Here is an 18833-nt window from a genome sequence, read left to right on the forward strand (position 1 = left end):
CCGTTCTGTTCTTTTCAGCACTGTCCCTCAAGGCTTGGCTTTCACATTTATCCTTGATTCCTCCATGTTACTTGGTGCTTGCATCAGCTGTACAGTGACACACATTTGCATCTAATTATGCCCACGTTCACCCCACTTAGGCCCGACGCAGTGGAAAGTGGTGGCCGTTGCATTTTATGTGGTCATTGCAGGGTCAGAGGAGTTTAAGCCGATGGCCTCGAGTCCTTTTATTCCCCACCGCTGGCTGCTTGTCATTTGACTTTAAGGAGTTTAAGCTCATTGTGCTGTCACAGGCATTGTAAGTCGCTCGGGATAACAGTGTTAGCGCGAGCCCTATAATGCAAATGTCACTGAGACTTTTTTCCCTTTCTTTTTAAAGATGTGGCTGTTGGCACAGGGATTGAAATCAGCTTTTTTAGAATGACATGTTTGTTGAGTGAAACTGACTTTGAAACGTTACATTTATTCTTAAAAATGGGTTTGTTGAGAAGATTTTTATTAACCCCATCCAAAAACTTTAATAAAAAATGTATATTAGGAGATATTAATAGAGGTTATATATATAAAGGTTATATAAAGGGAACATTTTAGCAGAAACAGAGTATTTCTTTTTATTCTTTAGCATGACAAACTATAATCTCGCAGTTCTCCAAAATTCAACTTTTTCATTTGGAAGGCATCCAGGTGTTAATTTGGTGCCAGGAGTATTAATGACTCGAGGACTGTGTCTGAAGTTGTTGTTATTGTAGGCGTAGGCTAACACCTGCTAAGCATGTCGGTTCCACCTGTTGGTCACTGCGTGTAGCTTGTTTGTGCACGTTTCAAAGTATTGCGATGGATTTTGTTCCTCATGTGTGTCTGCACCCTGCATCTGTTTGCATACATGTGCGTGCTTGCGGTGTGTGGTCTGTAGTGTCTGAATCTAAATCAAAGCCTTCCTTTGAGACCTGACAGTTCCTTTGAAGGAAGCTGGAGCTGCCAGATGGCATTAGATGGACCCCACCACAGCCGGTACCATAGCGGGCTCTGGCATTTTAGTCAGAATAAGCAGTGCTTGAGCAACGTTGTTAATGCAAGTTGATTATTCCTGTGGTAACGTTTTAGCAACAGCAGGACTTAAATGGCTGTAGTTCTAAATTGATTCTCACTTTTATCTTTTTGCGCTATGTCTATATTTACTGTCCTAAAGTTAATCGAAGCGACAGAGTGCTAAAATGAGAGTTACAGTTTTCTCTTTTGAGCGGCCAACAATTACAGCGTCACAGACAGGTTTCGAGCACAGCTTACGCAGGCCTGTGACAGACACAAATGATTAAAGTTGTTCCTTCTCTTTTTTTTTCTATTCTTTTAGCAAGCTGGCTAATTAAAGCGAAAATCCAGCAAGCAGATCTATTGAAAGGGTAATATATCATGATGCAAAATACTGTAATAATGGTGCCACTTTCCCCTTCTTTGCCTAAGGACAGAATATCTAATTTCGCTAGATTGTAGCAGAGATTTTAGGCCAGAATGGGAGGGCTGAAAGACAGAATTTTCTGCACCTGGCTGCGTGAGAGTTGAGTCATATGTTCAGAGATGGAGCCCCTTTTGAATGACATTGTAATGCATAGAGTGAGCCTTTGATGTTCATTGTCAGTTTTCCCAGTATTCTCTTTTTCACCATCACTGGGATCTCATACAGTTACATTCCCCTGGAGATCCTCCTCCTCCACTGTAGCTTCCCAAAAATATCCTCCCGATGACAAAGTGTGAATTTATCCAACATCCACTGTCGCACTTACTCAGATATATATCACATATAACTTGACATATATTAGACGCGTATTGCACCCTGAGGTATTGACAGAAATGCAGAATGTGATAATGTCCCTGATCATTTGTGCTGTGTTCCACATTTACATTACGCAAGACGCAGGCTGCCTGCAGGAAGAAGGCAGGGAGGGAGCAGAAATGGGATAAATGTCTCTTAGATACCTTCACATATTTATTATCAGCCATTAAGCTGCCCTCCCACTACTACCTCCTCTCAACTATGAAAAAGCAAAAAAGGATGTCAGTCAAGGCGTCGAGGCTCAGGCCCCATCATAAAATGAACCGCAGCTGCGAAATAGGCTACAACGTTTAAACCTAATATTTTAGCATCAAAGGTTACCTAACTCAGGTTAAACATAAACATATTTTCTTGCTTGAAATGGCCACGGTTTCCCTCATCTCTTTGATGATTCGGTGAGTGGGAAAGTACGCCGTCCACACATGAAAGTCTATTTTTTTAAAAAGCAGATCAGAGATGAGGTCTGAGACCTTAACCAGAGGTGACGATGTGAAAAAGCTATGATCTCTTATGTAAGACCTTTCACTCGTTTTATTGAAGGATATTACCTGTGAGTTGACATGTGAAAAAGCAACAAATGTGGCATTCAAAATGTACAAGAAAGGTTCAAAACTGTGTGCATAAAGTTTCAGGCGTTCAGATTTTTTGCTTCACATCAAAAGTTTTACCTGAGATACCCAAGAGTGTAGCAGGCTATAATTTTTGCACACCTGTATAGAATTTGACCTTGGGCTTCAGGTAATTACATCCTACAACATTTATGTAAATTTTCATGCAATGATGGCTGTGAGCTAAAGAGTATTTCTAAAGTTTAAATACCTAGCTTAGGTTTAAGCGCCTGTAGTCATCTTAAGCACTTTTATAGTAATGTTCAGAAAACTCTAACGGGATTTGTCAGATTTGTTCCTGATTCCTCTCACACAGTATGTCACGTTTTCACTGAAGCAGTACAAAATTAGGTTAATTTAAAATGAACTGCTGGCAGATAAGACAAGAAAAGTGTGAAGTATAAATAGTTTCAGATTCATTCCTAAACCCTTTCCTTACCTGTCTAACCTAACATGTGCATAGTTCCCCACCTGACATATTTGCACACTATTAAAGTCTGAAGCACGGCTCGCGCGGGACCTTTCCTTGCCATCTCATGCCAGGCGTGAGGATGAAGAGCCGGCAATAAGGTTGTTAAATGGTTCCCTGGCTGCCTCCTTATGGTTGTGCCCTTAGTCACAGCAAACTGCTGACCCACATTTTTGGGTGGGTGACTTTTTCCACTGGGCCCCCTCGTTTTGCCCTGTCCTCTCCTCTCCGGTCCGCCCCCGTCCATTCCAAACTCTGTTGATGGAGAGAACGGTGACCTTTTACAGACGCCTTCGCTGACTCTGTCTGAAGCTTTCAGCAATCCCTGCGCTTGTGCTGCTTCATGTACTTCAACGTGAGCACACTTGTGTACTCTCTTTCCCTTTGTCTTCAGAATTGTGCATGAATACACAAACACACACACTCACCCACACACAGACTTGCAGTATAATCTAACAGAGAGGGACATTTAAGAGGTTAAGGCCACGTAGCACGTTGAATATCAGCAGTCACCCTGCTACTGTACAAACAAAGGACCTCAGAATGTATTAAAAATCCATAAAACCGCTCTATGCAGTGGTCGCTCAGGAAGAAAAATCGTTCGTTCATACTTGCTGCAAAGGTAATATATAGGGAGCTTAACAACAAAACACTACTATAGTGGCTACTTTTAATTACATCGTAGTTGTCACACGGTTTAAAGATTACACATCAGTGTTGGCTAAATAAATACGGGCATTCATCACTGTCATTAAAACCATATTAAACTCTATGTAACTTCCCAAAGTACCGAGTAGGAATGCTTTGGATGAAGGAATGAAATCCCAGATATTGCAGTTGTCATTTTTCTTTCAGTGCACTGCATGATTGTGTTTTGTTGTACATGTACCGCAGTGCAGGCTAACAATGAAATACCAACATTATTCCTTAAGAAATATGCATAGAATCTATTCTATTTCTTTGCAGTAAACTAAGGCGGCTTTCTGCATTTTCATGATATAGAACTAGGTTTCTGAACCCAGTCCTGCACATCAAGCAGAACACAAAGGTGTGTGTTGGCAGTTAAGTCTGTAATGAAACTCAGTCTAGTGTACAACATCATCAGGAAGTTTGTAAATTGCATCTCCATAATCAGTCATGCAGTCATTGTTAGAAGCTTTCAAAACAACTCGTTGTTATACATGCGCGGCCACACAAGCCCACAGTCTCAGACACTCACCACCTTCGCTCCACTCTCACCGACTCCTGCGTTGACTCGTACACGCCGGCCTCGCGTGCGAAAAAAGGTCTGCAGCAGATGGTTCGGTGTGAAAGCGCAGTAGATTGGGAGAGATTGGCACACGTATCATTTGAATAGGCAGAAACCTGGAATACAATGAAGATATCAAGGAGCCACGTAGGCTCCACACATCGGTTTTGTTTCCAGAATCATCTGTAATGATAAATCGGATCCTCTCCGCTAGCATGGCAGCTCCCACACATACACACCCAGGCCCAGAAGCAGATGGCTAGATGTGAATGCGGTTCACACATGAGCAAGGAAGAAAGGAAAAAACAATCTTTCCACCTTTACCTTGCAGCTGTTACCCCCTTACAAAGCACTTCCCGATGATGCTCTGTAATATATTATAATTTTAGAATCATGGGAATGCACTGTAGCTTGGAGCCTCTTCGCTTCCGCACGCCAGGAGCAGTCCGCAACGCGATCCAGAGAGTATCTGTGCGCGTCCCCTGACGGTGCTTTAATACACAGAGCTTCAACTTAATGTGCCACATGTTTGCATCCAATAATTAGTGTGTAATAAATGAAGACCAAGCTAATAAAACTTAATTATGTACTCTTACACTGTCCACATTACATATGCAGTCTCTGCTGAGGAGAAACATACAAGTCAGCCATGTAGTTGTAATGTTGGAAAGCAATCAGAAATATCAAAAAAATTCTTTAAAAACATGAAGTCTGCATTAGAATTTTGCAACTGTGATAAATATTTATTGATTTAAAAATCCAATTTTCTGATATTCACATTTGTTATTTGAAGTTATGTACATGTTTAAGCTCTTTTCCCAGATAATCTAGTTGTTTGTGTTGTTCCAAACACGTGCGTTACCCCCACAGAAGTTAGAAGTGCAACTCTGCAACGCCAACGTCAACATGAGCGGGCATTCTTGTTTATCTTGCTAATTTTTCATTTGTCCGTCGCTATTATTCACTGCTAATGCTGACAGACTGGAAATTATCGCTGTGTTTGAGTGTTTAATATCTGCTCTTTTTGGGACCTTCACAGCACACTGGTTGTGCACAAAGTCATATTTTTTCTCTAAAAAAAAATACAGTTTATTTTATAAATTCTGCATTCCTTTTATGAAGCATTGTTGTTCTATTAATCTTAATAGGTGTGTTTTGTATGTGCGAAACTAAATGCATGAATTTGTTAGTGATGTTTTGCACAGTTTGATAATGAATCATCAGGCATTTGGAAAACATGTTTTCTTTCATTTTTGGCAGGAAATTAGCTCCATAAATATTACTTTTCTGTGTGTTGCTCATATTTGTTCCAAGAAACTTGAATCAATCTGTCAAAGTTATGGGTTCACATTTTGTTTGGGGCGCATGAAGTCCTGTTTTGCTTATGCTGAGCAGGAGATTATTGAGACACCCTGGGCTACCTGCTCTCAGTAATTGTGCTCAGCTCATTATTGTTTTGTGGCACCTGTGCAAAAGGTTAGCGGTTTAAGGTGAACAGCCTCTTATCTTGTTCCGCTTCAGCAAGAATATTCATTTCTAATGCCGATGTTGGTGTTTATTATTAAAGTGAAGGCTTTCTCTCATTGAAAACTGAGCTGGTTTATCCTTTTGAGATATAGCCAGGCTACAGGCCACCAGCTACATCGCAGTTTATTATAATATAAAAACAGGTCTGTGGTGAGAATTTTGGAATGAAATGTAAACGCTCCCAAGTTGTAAAAAGATGTTTTTCTGTTGCTGGCAGTGTTTAGCTGGAGTTTGATCCAGCTAAACATTATTAGTGCAGGACTAACATAGCCTGGGGACAAGCAGAGATGATTAATAATCAGCTCAGCTGTTTTTATCATCAGCCCAGACATTCAGTAAAAATGGAGCAATTTCAGTTCAACTTGGATGAAAACTTTAAAATCCAGCAAACTTGCATCTGTTAAACCCCCCCCCCCCCGCAAGGATCAGGCGGAGGAATTAGCAGCACATCCACAGCTCAACATCTGTATCACTCCTGTAATCCACTGACTTGGTCAATAATGTTTAAAGTGTTTAATTAGCCCGACCAGTAGTTTAACTGGTGGAACCTCCAGTACAGATCACCTGCAGTGCTTTGGAAAAGATCCACTGGTAATGTTAAACCAACAAAGACTTTTCAGTTTGTAATTTGGATTCCTCTCTTCATGTGGCAGTAACTGAAATTAAAAGCAGAGAGTTTGGGAACCAAATTATGACAGAGATAAAGGAGAATGGACAAAAAGAAGTCAAGTGAAATGACTTTATTTATTATTTCGGCTTGAACGTGTTTTTATTGTCATGCTGGTCCCCAGCTACTACCTGCTCACTATGGTGCTAACTGGTATTTTATAGGTAATGAAATTCATTTCAGATTAAAGCATTAGGCCACTCCAAAGGCTGATGGAGTGAATAGTGGCTGACCTGAGCAGCTCTTTGCAAATGCAGCTTTGCAGTGTAAACTTGACCACCTGAACTTTTTTGTCAGTGGCAGGTTGAAGATTAAAGATTTCTGCTCAGGTAGCTTAGTGTAGAATCATTTCTGTGTAATTTGTGGAGACTCCAAACAGCATAAGCTTTGTGACTTAAACAATAAAGGAGCGAAAGGCCTCCATGTCAATCACTGTGTTCTTGATGAAAGAAAGTCTGTTACGTTGTTTGAACACAGAGGTAGATTAGTATTACTTTTGTGTACCCTTGAAAATGGATTCAACCATGCCTGCTCTCAGTAAGAATAATTGTGCCCTTGAAGGCAGACTTTTGAGGCCATGGTCATTGTTATGGCTCTGTGGTAGAGTGAAATGCTCTGGGATTGTGCTCCAGAAGTGTATCTCAGCTTTAGGAAATACAGAGGGCATTCATACGACTACTGTAACAATCCTTTGGGTTAAAAATGTCCCTCTCCCCCTTTATTTCCTTGCTTTTTGGTGTGCACACGAGGAAAAAATTGTCTCTCCTCATGCTACTTCCTCCTGTCTCTGAAAAAACAGAAACACATGTAGTGTGAACAGCTGACATCATAGCAGATTGCCACGTGATTCTCCGGGGAGAGTGTCGTGCTCCTGAAACATTAAGGATTGCGTAGGTGATAAATCTACTTTAGTTTAATAGCTCTTTCTGTTGTAAGAGTATTTGTCTCCTCACCGTTGACTACCAACAGAATGAAACAAAAGAAATAAAAGGCTTGATTTCCCTTCTTTTCCTTTATGTAGCAAGCATAGCCTTGTGAAGACAAAGAAGCCAAAGTTTCACCTTTTCCCTTTTTTACAGAATGAAAGCTCATTTCAGCATTGACAGAATTGTGTTGTTTGTCTCGGCTAGTGTTGTCTCGCGTTGTTTGTCTCAGCTGTCAGGGGTGTCCAGTTATCTCACCTTCCAGCAGTTCAGCTGTGGCCAAATCCTTGCCGGACAAGTTCAGAGAGGGAGAAGGCATCGCCTTGTCTCACTCTCTGCAGAATGCTATTAAGGGGGGGAAACCTGTTCAGTCCTCCCCGCTCCTGCAGTCTGCATCCCTGCTGGAGGTGGGGAGATGGATTGCTCAAGGTGACCCCAACTGGCACACTGTCTGCTCAGCCCGACCGCTCTCATGCCACCATTCTTCACACTTACTCATTCTCTTCTTTCGTCTCGCACGTTGCCAGTACCCCAGGCGGCATTCTTCAGAGCTGCCTCTAGCAGCTTCTTAGCTGAGATCCCCCACCCCCGAACCACGTTTTCCCTCTCTGCTGCTGTGCAGCCTTGTTTCTTCATGAGCAGATGATGTAAAAGTCCCAGACTAGTCTCCTAATGGGTTAAAGCTGTAATACTGAGTTATGTTAATTACAGTCATTTACCAGCAAATACGAAAATGTCTCCAGACATAACTGGAAACTCTGGAAACTGCTTTTTGAAAAGCAGCGCTGTTCTAGGTTTGTGAGACAGCATAAACATTTAACATCAAAAGGAATTAGGTTATGATAAATAGCATCATACTATAACAAATGCTGCATATGCATGTATATATGTCCTGTACCCAATCTCCTCTTTAACGGGTGGGTTTTTGACTGAAACTCTGCACAAACATTATTACACATACAACTTTTAGCATCCATGTGTCCTTTTTTTACCCCAAACATTTGTTATAAATCCTAATACTTTCAATTTGCCTACATAGATATATATTATGTTCATTCATACCCCTGCAAATACCATCTAATGTTCTCCACTTGTTTGTTTCACATCTCACATTCAAGGCTCGCTGCCCATACGTAACTGAACAGTGTTGTTTGATTCACCTCTAAATATGGAATAACGGTTCAGAGAAAGCACTGCAGACCTGCCCCTGATAATCTAATCAGAAGACTAACTTGAAACTACTGATAATGAATTTTATACCATACAAGTTATAAACTCTTCACAGAAACAAGTTTGGATCCAACTGCCTGCAGCATGTTTAAAATAAAACGATAGGAAACCAATGTTATTTTTATGGACCTCAAGTAGTAAACTGTTAAAAACATATGCTGTATGTAATGGCTGGCCTGAGCCACTGAGACGTCATTGGATGGTTTCATTGCCTTCAATCTGTCTTTTTGCTTTTATCAGCTTTCCCCTCCCTTATTTAAACCAGGTATGACCATATTTGAATGTGACTGTAGAGGTGGAGACTTTTAAGCTAATGCTAGCTTGGTTGATTAAAAAGGCACTTATATAAATTACTTTGATTTTTAACCCTCTATATCCCAATAGAATTTGATTACAATGCTCCAGTTTCCCAAGAATTTCATAATAGAGGAGAAATCCATTAAATACTTTGAAACTATTGATATGTAAATCACAAGTTAGCTTTAAGCTAGCTTAATCTGTATATGATAGACTTTCATCACCTCTTTCTCTTTTTCATTCGTCTCCTCTCGTGCTTATTTATTCCACAGTTACTTATTGTTAACAGATCAGACACGCGACCCTTCTGTCTCTGAAAAGCTGACAATGAGCCAATAATAGCAACGCCCGCAGCTAATTCTAAGCTAACGTCATGTCAGCTAGCATAATTACCAGAGTCGGATCCACTTACCGCTAACAGCAGCTAAATCAGCAGCTCTTACTGACACAGACATTTAGGTTTTCCTCAGTAACTGACCTCCGTATCGTGTCAGCAGTCCATTGCGGGTGAAATGGAGAGAGCCCGTCCATGGTTGTTATAGGGTACTTAAAATGCATTAAAATACTAATTTTAATCTTACAGTTTTACGGGGGGTTTCATCTCCAAAGATAGTTATCTAAAATTTTACTCCTTTTGGGATTTTCTATGCGGAACTGTTTCTTCACAAAGATGTAAAATAAAAATGATTTCTCTTCTATGTTTGACACAAGAGTCTATGCAGATTGACTCGCTTTCAGAGCCAACCGCTGACCATTTGATGAACTACAGGTCTCTGCACCTTTTTTCTCATTCTCTCAATTTTCCAGTCTCAGAGAGTGCTTCTTGGCACATACTTCATAACGTTTTCAACAAGTAATTGACATTATTTTGACTGCACATTATGATGCAGCGAACCGGGGGCAAGCGGACATGTAAGAAAAATCTGTTGTGTGAGTACTGAGGCAGCAACATCAACTGTGCTCTTCCTTAAAGCACTGCAAGGCCTCTGTAGATTAACTAGAGAGATGCTTTAAGATTCTTTGAGAGATGTCTTCCATCTCCTTTTCTCTCCTGAGGTCAATGTTCGCTGCACCACCGCACAGAACAAAAGGCCTACTTCAGAGGTGATCAATCCTGAAGTGAGAGGTGGAGAGAAAGATGAGGGTGAGAGAGGGTAAGGATGAGTCACAGTCACTCAAAGAGGATTATGAGAATATTTAGGAAAACGTACATCCCGCTTAAAGGAAAGGTCTCGTTAATGGGTATCCTCCACATAGTCAATCTAAGACTTTCTTTGCACTTGACAGGATGCGGATTCATCAAAATGTGATGAAAAAGAATCAAGAGCAGAGCTGCAGCGCTGGCAGCAAGCTATCTCTGCAACAGTGTTAGAAGACTCCTGCTTTAGCTGTCCGTGCCAACTCCAGAGCAAATATTAGCTTTGGTTTTTAAAAGGAAAATCACTAGCATGCAAATGATAGACTGTGTGTGCAGAAGTGAAAGAGTACTAATAATACATTTGTGTGTTTGTACAAGTCCTGCATGAGTCCGGGGGCATATTCTGCATTCGTGAACAGATACCGTTTGTTTCTACAGTGTTCGGGTGCAAGCGAATGAATACCAGATCAGTGTGTGTGGGTTGGCTGAATTGTATTTCAGCAGTGTATTCTGTGTCAGTGCAGATTTTGCCCTCGTGTCATTTTCATTTTCTGCGTATGTAGGAAATCTGACTGTTCGTGTGAACACGAGGCTTTTTTGTCTGTCAGTGTTCCCGAGACACTTCTAAATCCTCCTAATCTTAATTCTGCAGAGATGGTGCGTATAATTAGAGTTTGGATCAGTGCCAGTGTCTTATTGCTCACAATATACAGGCTGTCTTAGCATCTCAACCCTACTACACTGTGGTTGACCCCCATTTGATCTAATAACATCTAGCACCCCCTCCCACCCCTCAGTCATCCATCATGGCACTGGTACAAGCCCAGAACCTCTGTCAAAGCGCCACTCCTACACTTTTTAAATTCTGTTTCATCTTATTACAGACTGTCTTTGCTTTCTTTACTTTTATCTGGTTCTTCCTCCTGCATCTGTCTCAGCTCCTCCATCTTTGTGCAGTCTTTGTTTTAACCTCCAAGGCACCTCGGTTTACTCTAGTCATCCTAAAGTCAGCAACTTTAATACGTACTGTGGATTCTGAAGTAAGGATGTTCATTAAACAGAGAGCTGTGCGTCACCTCGGATGCTCTCCCCCTCTACAGCACATCTTTGCACAGAGCTTGCTGCATCTGTATTAAGGTATAATTTCCTAACATGACACGTCCTGTTTCTATATTGGGAAATCTCTGCTCACCTGTTTCCTGTCTATGCCACTATTCCCGTTCTCTCCCTGAAAGTCACTTCTGCGCACCGACTGCTTCCCCTGTCCCTTCAGTGCATTGTTGTGTGCGCCATAGCTGTCAGATGATGTGATGTAGTGAAGCTAATCAGATTGCTTTTTCCAGCCATATGGTGTTTTGGTTTGCTTTTAGTCATGTGTTAGGCTATTATTGTGTTGTTCATTTATATTGGTTGTTTTTATTTATGTCTGCTCAAAGTACTTTGTCCTCTGAGCTGAAAGTGCTACAAATAAAATGATTTCATTTCCCTGGCAATTTAGCCTTGTGCAGTACAGCATTTCGACATTATAATACTATATTTTCTTTTAAGATGCTTTAATTGCTTATGCTGACCACAGACGCTGGCCTCTCATAGGTTAAATATTAGCTGCGATTAAACATTTGCTTACATTTGAACGAGACCTGTTATAATCTGGCCAATTAGCTGCTATGTTTGTTCCCATTTAGTGCCAGCCAAGTTGTAAAGAGATTGGCCAGAGAAAACAAGTCGTGCTGATTTAAATGGTGTACTTGGCTTTATTGATTTGGTTGTTTACTGGTCAAATCTAATATGTAAAAAGAACAGAGGCATGCTGGAGCTGGGCCCGTTGTTACTCAGCCACCTTGATATACTATATTCCCAGAACTGCCAATCCTCTGCTTATACACAGATCAAAAAATATTTTGAACCACACCACTGACAACGATTTGATACAAAAATGTCACATTTGGATTCATCGCTGAGTAAGGCCTGTTGCCACTGATTTTCAGTCCAGTTCTTGTTTAATTCTCAGTGTTTCCCTTCATTAAGAATGGCTTCTTGACAGCTAACGTTCCACTGAGACCACTTCTGTGGAGGCTTTAGTAAACAGTAGATGGATTAGGACCACAGTTCATTTGCTGTGCATTGTTTTTGTTTTAGGTCTGCTACTTCTTTTGTCCCCTAGCAGTATGGTTTCCTCAAATTTTTAGAAGGAGACGCTGCACACCACGTTCAGATAATAATTGTCAACAAATAGCTCTTTGGAAAACACCTTGCTGATTTGTATGCGTTTTCGTCGTTAGGAAGAAAATACCTAAAAAAATTGGTTCATTGCTAAGCTGTCAGTTGCATCTAGATACGGTGCTGGTTCAAACCTCGAGCTAGGTGCATTTTATATTTGAACAATTCATAAGTCAGTATTCCTCTGAAAATGGTCAGGTACAAGGACGGAAGGGAAAATGAGTGAAAAAGTAGCCAGTGTCCAGGGGGGGGGGGGATTACAAGAAAGTTTAGCTCGTTGGACGGAAAATAAAAAAAATGTTGTGTGGCTCAGGACTTCTGCGCGTGACTGTATGCATTTTGATAGGTAAACTTGGCTTAGAGCTTTTTTTATTGCAGACTTGTATCAAATGCTGCCCCCCTTCATTGCAGTAGTCAGTGTTTTGCAGTTTAACAAATTTTTGTGATTTTGGTCCGGTTTCAGCACCTCACCATGAGAGTTCACATGAGCTGTTTCGAACAGATCTGGTGTGTGTGTGGTTCCTTTATCGATTGGTTAAATGCTCTTTCAGTGAATCTCAGCCCTTTGATTCTTTTGAAGGTTTCCAATGCTTCCGTCTGTTCAGTTTCCTTTTCTCTTTTATTTATTTATAATCTGAAAGGCTGTTCCTTTTTGATGGTGCACGCTGTATGAAGCAGTGCAGTTTTTAACAGTATACCAAGCAAACACTAACTTAGGATTATTTGAATGCGATGGACAAAGAGGAGAAGAACATAGTGGGAGGCCAGGAGTGAGGAACAAGGAAGAGTTGGGTAGCAGGAAAAAGGAAAGAGAGAAAGATGTAGAGAGGGATCAAAGCCTTCTCCCATGTCAGTATTCACAGCGTGCATCTTCTCCCCCCCCCACCTCACCACCGGAGAGATGGAACGATGAAGCGAGAGAGAGAAGCAGCAAGTAGCTAACATTCCTGCGTTGCTAAAGAAATCCCCCTGCCCGCTTCCTACTTTCCTTCCTCCCTCCTCTTCTTCCCTCTCCCTCCCCTCCCCCGCATGCCGCTCACTGCAGTTTTCCTTCAGTGATTCCGAAGGATGATTGAGAACTCTCTCTGTATCTGCGTTTTTTCTTCTTCTTCTTCTTTTTTTAAACAGACGCATCAATAAATAAACGGTTTGGTGTAGTGCTCTAAGATGTGCGGCATGTGTACTGTATGTGCATCTGTGATTGTACACAGTGTGTGTGCCTGTGTGTACGTTCTCTGCACTCGAGCGATCTAACACTCCATCCCCTCCATCTCTTCCCAGGGGCAAACACTTTGTACACCTTTGTCTTTCACCTCACTTCACCTCCCTCCTCCTCTACGTTCACTTCACTTCTGCTTCACCAACAGGCTTAAAAATTTCTTTTTAGTCTAATTTCCCTCTTTCTATTCCTCTCCCGCATCCTCCTTTTATTTTTTTTCCTATTGCCCCCTCCCTCCCATATATGCATGCTCTGCTGACGCACTCAATCTCTTTGGCACAGTACTGCTCACTTTGAAAATGCTCAAACACAATTCCCTCAGATAGTTTCCGCGCGCCCGTGTGTGTGTGTGTGATCGAGCAAATACAAGCGTTTCTGAATTGACAGTTTTGTTCCAGAGATGCAATTACCATCTTTTAACAATATTGGTCAGCCAACAGATTATTTTAAAAACTTCTCACTATTTGCATGCGAACAATTGTTCAAGTGTCTGTTCAGTGTGAAAAGGGTTTTGCTCACTGGAATCCAAATGCAATTATAGCCCATTTCATTGGTTTCCCTTAGCTTTAAGAAGTGTTTGTCTTTTCAATTCATTAGCCTGCTAATTTAGTCTTTTAGTTCACTCTCATGCCTCTTATTAGTGGTGCTTCTTGCTGTAGCAGGTAGTTAGCTTTCAGAAAAAGAAAAAAACATCCACAATATATTACAAGAGGAGTACAGAGAAGGAAACAAACCTGGTAACTAGAGAGTGGGGTTAGTGGGAGCACCTAAAAAGCCACACATCTCATCAAAAGAAGGCTAAAAGAAAGCGAATATTGGACATAAATTCCCTCACTGGATAGAATCATGGATAGAAACGGAAGGTAAAGTAACTACAGTACTATGGAAAAATCTATACTTTGCTTTCAAGACGCCAGACTCTTGTAGTCTTGAGCAATAGGTCTTTCTGAAAGTCTTTCAGAGCTTTGCTGCTAACAGCTTTTTGCAAAATCATATACATCATTCCCATTTCTTTTGCTGATTCTATGGAAAATGCCAAAGATAATGTAGTTTGAGAGGGATAATATAATATAGTACTTTTTAAATTTGGCATGATGTGCAAATAATGGGGAAACAGGACCTGTGGGGGGACAAAAGAAGTGGTAGGCCAAAAACTTTCTACAGCAGATGAAAAATACATGAAAGCCATATCCTTAAGAAATAGGAAAAGATCTGACGCAGGACCAATTTCTCATCAGAAATTGTTTTTGGAAGGGTGGCTGTCAAGAAGCCATTTGTAATGAAGGGAAACAGGGGGAAAAGGCTGAGGTATACCAAATAAGACAAAAAATATTATGAAAATCAATGAAAGCAAGTCTCATGGAGTGGGGAATCTAGGTTTGAATCTTTTGTTTCTAATCATAATTGTTAATTGTTGCAGTTGCCTGGACCTCAACTTTATTGAGGGAGTGTGGGATCGTCTTGACAGTGAATGGAACAAATGACAGCCAACATCCAAGGAGGAGCTTTGAATGTCGTTCAAGAAGCCTGGAGAACTACTCTATTACTGAAGACTACTTAAAGAAATTATAAACACAGCTCAACACGGCCTGAAAGAGTTCAGGCTGTGTTGAGAATAAAAGTGGTCATGAGAAATGTTGGTTTTCAAGCTTGTTAGAATTATACAGAATATATTTTTTGCTTTCTCGCTGCAAGCATTTACCATTTACTAGATTTTGGCTGGAAAATACTCACTTCTGAGTTAATGTTGTACCCTGCTTTGTCCTACTAACTTACAAGAAATCTAACCAATAACTGTTTAGTTATTGCACCTTTCTTAGTAAATGATTAGTAATAACTGACATGCATCTTGTAAACTGAATTGTTGGTGACCAGCTGATGAATAATTGTTTCAGTACTTGCAGGTTTGACACTCATCCTAGTGCCTGTTGCTTTACTCAGTTGTCCCTTTGGAATGAAATTCCCTCTGTGTGCTTGAGATCATTCATTTGCAGCTGAGAAAATACGCACACATACATGACTGGTCATGTGCACGTATCTCCAACCTGTCTGCATCCATGCTTGTGCGTGCCCACCTCTGTGCACTCATCCTATAACTAGGTTTATATATGCATAGTTTTCTCTTCCATAGTCAGATATTACTCCCATCCACACACACACACACACACACACACACACACACACACACACACACACACACACACACACACACACACACACACACACACACACACACACACACACACACTAACTGCCCTGCAGAAAACCAAGAGCCAATTTAAGAAGTAAGCGACTTGCACTGTAACTCCTCTGGCGTCTGGTTATCTTTGGAGTGCTGAGTGTTTGCTGTACAGCGGCTTCCTACTCGCAGCACATAATAAGATTTCAGCAAATTATATCTTCTATAGGACTCCTTCCTGGATGGGTATTCTGCATATTCTGCTTTCTGCTTAACCTGATTATAGGTTAGAGAGGGGGGCATGGGACAAAAAAACAATAAAAAAAACCCCAACAAAAAAATGGGGAAACTCTTCAGAGGTCAGAGAAAATAGATTTAGGTGGAGGATCAAAATGAATAATTTTTTAAAAATGTATCAAATGTAATTAGATTTAGTTTTATTTATATAGCTCCAAATCCCAACAATAGTTGCTTAATAGTTACTTATATTGTAATAACTTAAATAGAGAGCCTAATCGAGAGAAATCTCCTAGCTATGAGCAAACACATAGCAACAGTGGGAAGGAAAAACATTTTACCAAGAAGAATCCTCCGGCAGAACCAGGCTAAGGGAGCAGTGGAAGATGACACAAAAGACACGATTTGGAAGAACAAAATTATGCCAATAGTCCATTAAGGGTCTGTATAAAATGACAGTACTACTTTTTGGTCATCATTTGAGCTCGGTGACAGTAATGAAGTTATAAAACCACAATTCTTGCAGCTCACAGATCAAGTCTTTGTTAGTCATTAGCAAAACAAGTGCAAATACAAAGCAAAGTAGTGAAGACTGAATATTACTTTCATCATGTCAAAACATAATTAAAGCTCGTTCATTTAAAAGATAAAAAAACAAACCCCTGAATATTTCAGATGATGAATTGGTGAATACTTTTGTTTTGACAAAAACTGGTCATACAAACTGCCCTCTTAAACACTAACTAAGCTTTAATAGTCTATAGGATAATTTTTTTAAATTCTATTTTCCAACAAATGTGTTTTAAATCTGAACTGATTAAACTTGTAGAAGTCTGATTGTCCTTGAACACGAGCCTTTTGTCCCTGCTGTCATTCTCAAATTTAGATAAAAATCCTTTGACTTGCAGCAGCTCATTGCTCAGTAGTAAAGGCCATAAATTGTGCAAAGTTCCCAGGGGTAAAATTGAAAATTCTAATTGTGAATATAATAATAAAACCACATAATTTGAGGTAAATGTGAATTTTTAAACAAAGGTTACCTGCATCTTAAACGTGAGACCAGGGTGTTTGCAGGTAGGTTGAGGGAGGTGGACTGAATAAAGTTTGTTTACCGCAACATTCAGATGCTCCTCCATCTGCTTTTTATCCAGTAAATCAATTCTGCTGCTTTGTGCTGTTCAAGGTGTGCTGTGCTTATGAAAAAGGATGTTGTCTGCATGCAGATTCTCACTTTCTCTGCATGCTGTTTACTACGCAGATCCAGACTATGATGTTGCTGCCTGGTTCAGCCAGTTGCATTAGTATGAATGATGTTGATTCAGAATGCAGAACTACTTTAAGTGTGAGAGCAAGGGGGTATTACATTTAACTTGGCCATGTTTGATTAGCTTTAAGTAGTTGATGCACAATCATTAGCCACTCTCTTAGGCACACCTTGCTAGTACCATGCTAGAACCCTTTTGCCTTCAGAACTCGCTTCATGCTTCATGGCACAGATTCAACAAATTGCTGGGAACATTCCTCAGAGATTTTGGTCCATATTCACATGATGGCATCATATATTTACTGCAGATTTGTCAGCTGCACATCCATGATTCACCATACCCTGAAGGTGTTCTTCGCTGACACAATCTGCTTCAAGGTTTCTCTTGTTGTGCATTCAGGGATGCTGGTCTGCATAACTCTGTTATATTCAGTGGTTATTTGAGTTACTGCTGCCTTCTTATCAGCTTTAAGCAGTCTGACCATTCTCCCTTGACTTCTTGTATCAACAAGGCATTTTCACTGCCGCTCACTCTACAAACCCTAAAGATGGTGGTGTGGGGAAAATCCCAGTAGAGCAGCACTTTCTGAAATATTTGGAGCGGCCTGTGTTGCACCAACAACCACGACACGTTCAAAGTCACTTTTATCATCTTTCTTCCTTGTTCTGATGCCCGATTTGAACTTGAGCAGGTCGTCTTAACCATGTCTACAGTATATGCCTAAATGTTGTGAGTCAATGCCGTGTGACTGGTTTATTAGACATTTGCATTAACAAGAACAAATAAAGTGGCCAGTGAGTGTACAGTATGGCTGCAACTAACAATTATTGTGATAGTTGACTGATCAATGATACGAGGGTATTGCAGTTACATGAATATGACACTGTGGAGCCCACACAGTGTTCAGGGGACTGTTTTTCATTTTTATTTCACACACAGAAATGTTACTTTGTGGTTTGGCAACAAGGTCTTTTCCAGGCAGTCAGCTTTGCAGCTGCACACTCCAAGCGCTCTCATCTCAGGTCACTAAAAGGAAGGAGACCTCGTTAGCACAATCATCTCCACCTGCCCCATCAGCCTGCACTGGCCTTGAGCCTGCTGCAGAGCCAGAGACCACACCCTTGTCACAGACATTTCAACTCATTTTTATAGTAAACATCATCGATTATGGCAGCCCTAGTGTATAATATAATTGATTTTTTTTTCTATTTGTGGAGTTTGCAGAGGTTTGTTAAAACAAGGAGCTCTGGTTTCTCCCACCATTGACAGAACACTGTTGGATAATGCTTTCTATGTTAGCCAGAAGACACTCTCACTAATCTCAAGAACAACAATCGCAAAACAAAAAGAAAAAACACACGCGCACACACTCTAAATTAAATGGCTAATTGGCACACAGTTGGCTCTGTTAACAATAATACATGGTTATCATGAGGGAAATATAGTGTCATTCACTCCTTAATGGGCTGTCTCTCATTGGTTTAGGTAATTTTTTCCATCGCTCACTGATTTGTCGCCAATAATGGGATCACATTCTCTTCAATTCATTCTAATTAAACCTAAAATGTTCCCATTTCAAAGACAAAGTTTCTAGCTGGACTTGTGCAGCTGTCAGGAAATACCTCTAAATATTACCTGCACTTCAGAAGGCATCGTGTAAAGAAGCTGTGTGACCCTCGCTCATCCCGAAACTCTGTCACAACGAGCAGATGAGAGGACAAAATTGGTGCAACCGTCAAAATGCGTCCCCATCCGTCCATTTTCAGAACCGCCT

The 18833-nt window shown here is 40.7% G+C and overlaps 1 protein-coding gene across 3 annotated transcripts in view; it reads left to right on the forward strand.

Moving 5' to 3' along the window:
- atrn (attractin) overlaps positions 1–18833 on the forward strand; it is a 131999-nt gene that overhangs the window by 93565 nt on the left and 19601 nt on the right. The window contains exon 27 of one of the 3 annotated variants that reach the window (XM_026151858.1): positions 14799–15415. The exons of the other annotated variants lie outside the window; for them this stretch is intronic. Within the exon in view, the coding sequence (XP_026007643.1) occupies positions 14799–14822 (24 nt within the window). The 3' untranslated portion in view covers positions 14823–15415. Of the gene's footprint in view, positions 1–14798; positions 15416–18833 lie in introns of those variants that run through there. 3 annotated transcript variants of the gene reach the window in all.

The sequence above is a fragment of the Astatotilapia calliptera genome, chromosome 19 (genome assembly GCF_900246225.1).
Source record: "Astatotilapia calliptera chromosome 19, fAstCal1.2, whole genome shotgun sequence".
Classification (NCBI taxonomy): domain Eukaryota; kingdom Metazoa; phylum Chordata; class Actinopteri; order Cichliformes; family Cichlidae; genus Astatotilapia; species Astatotilapia calliptera.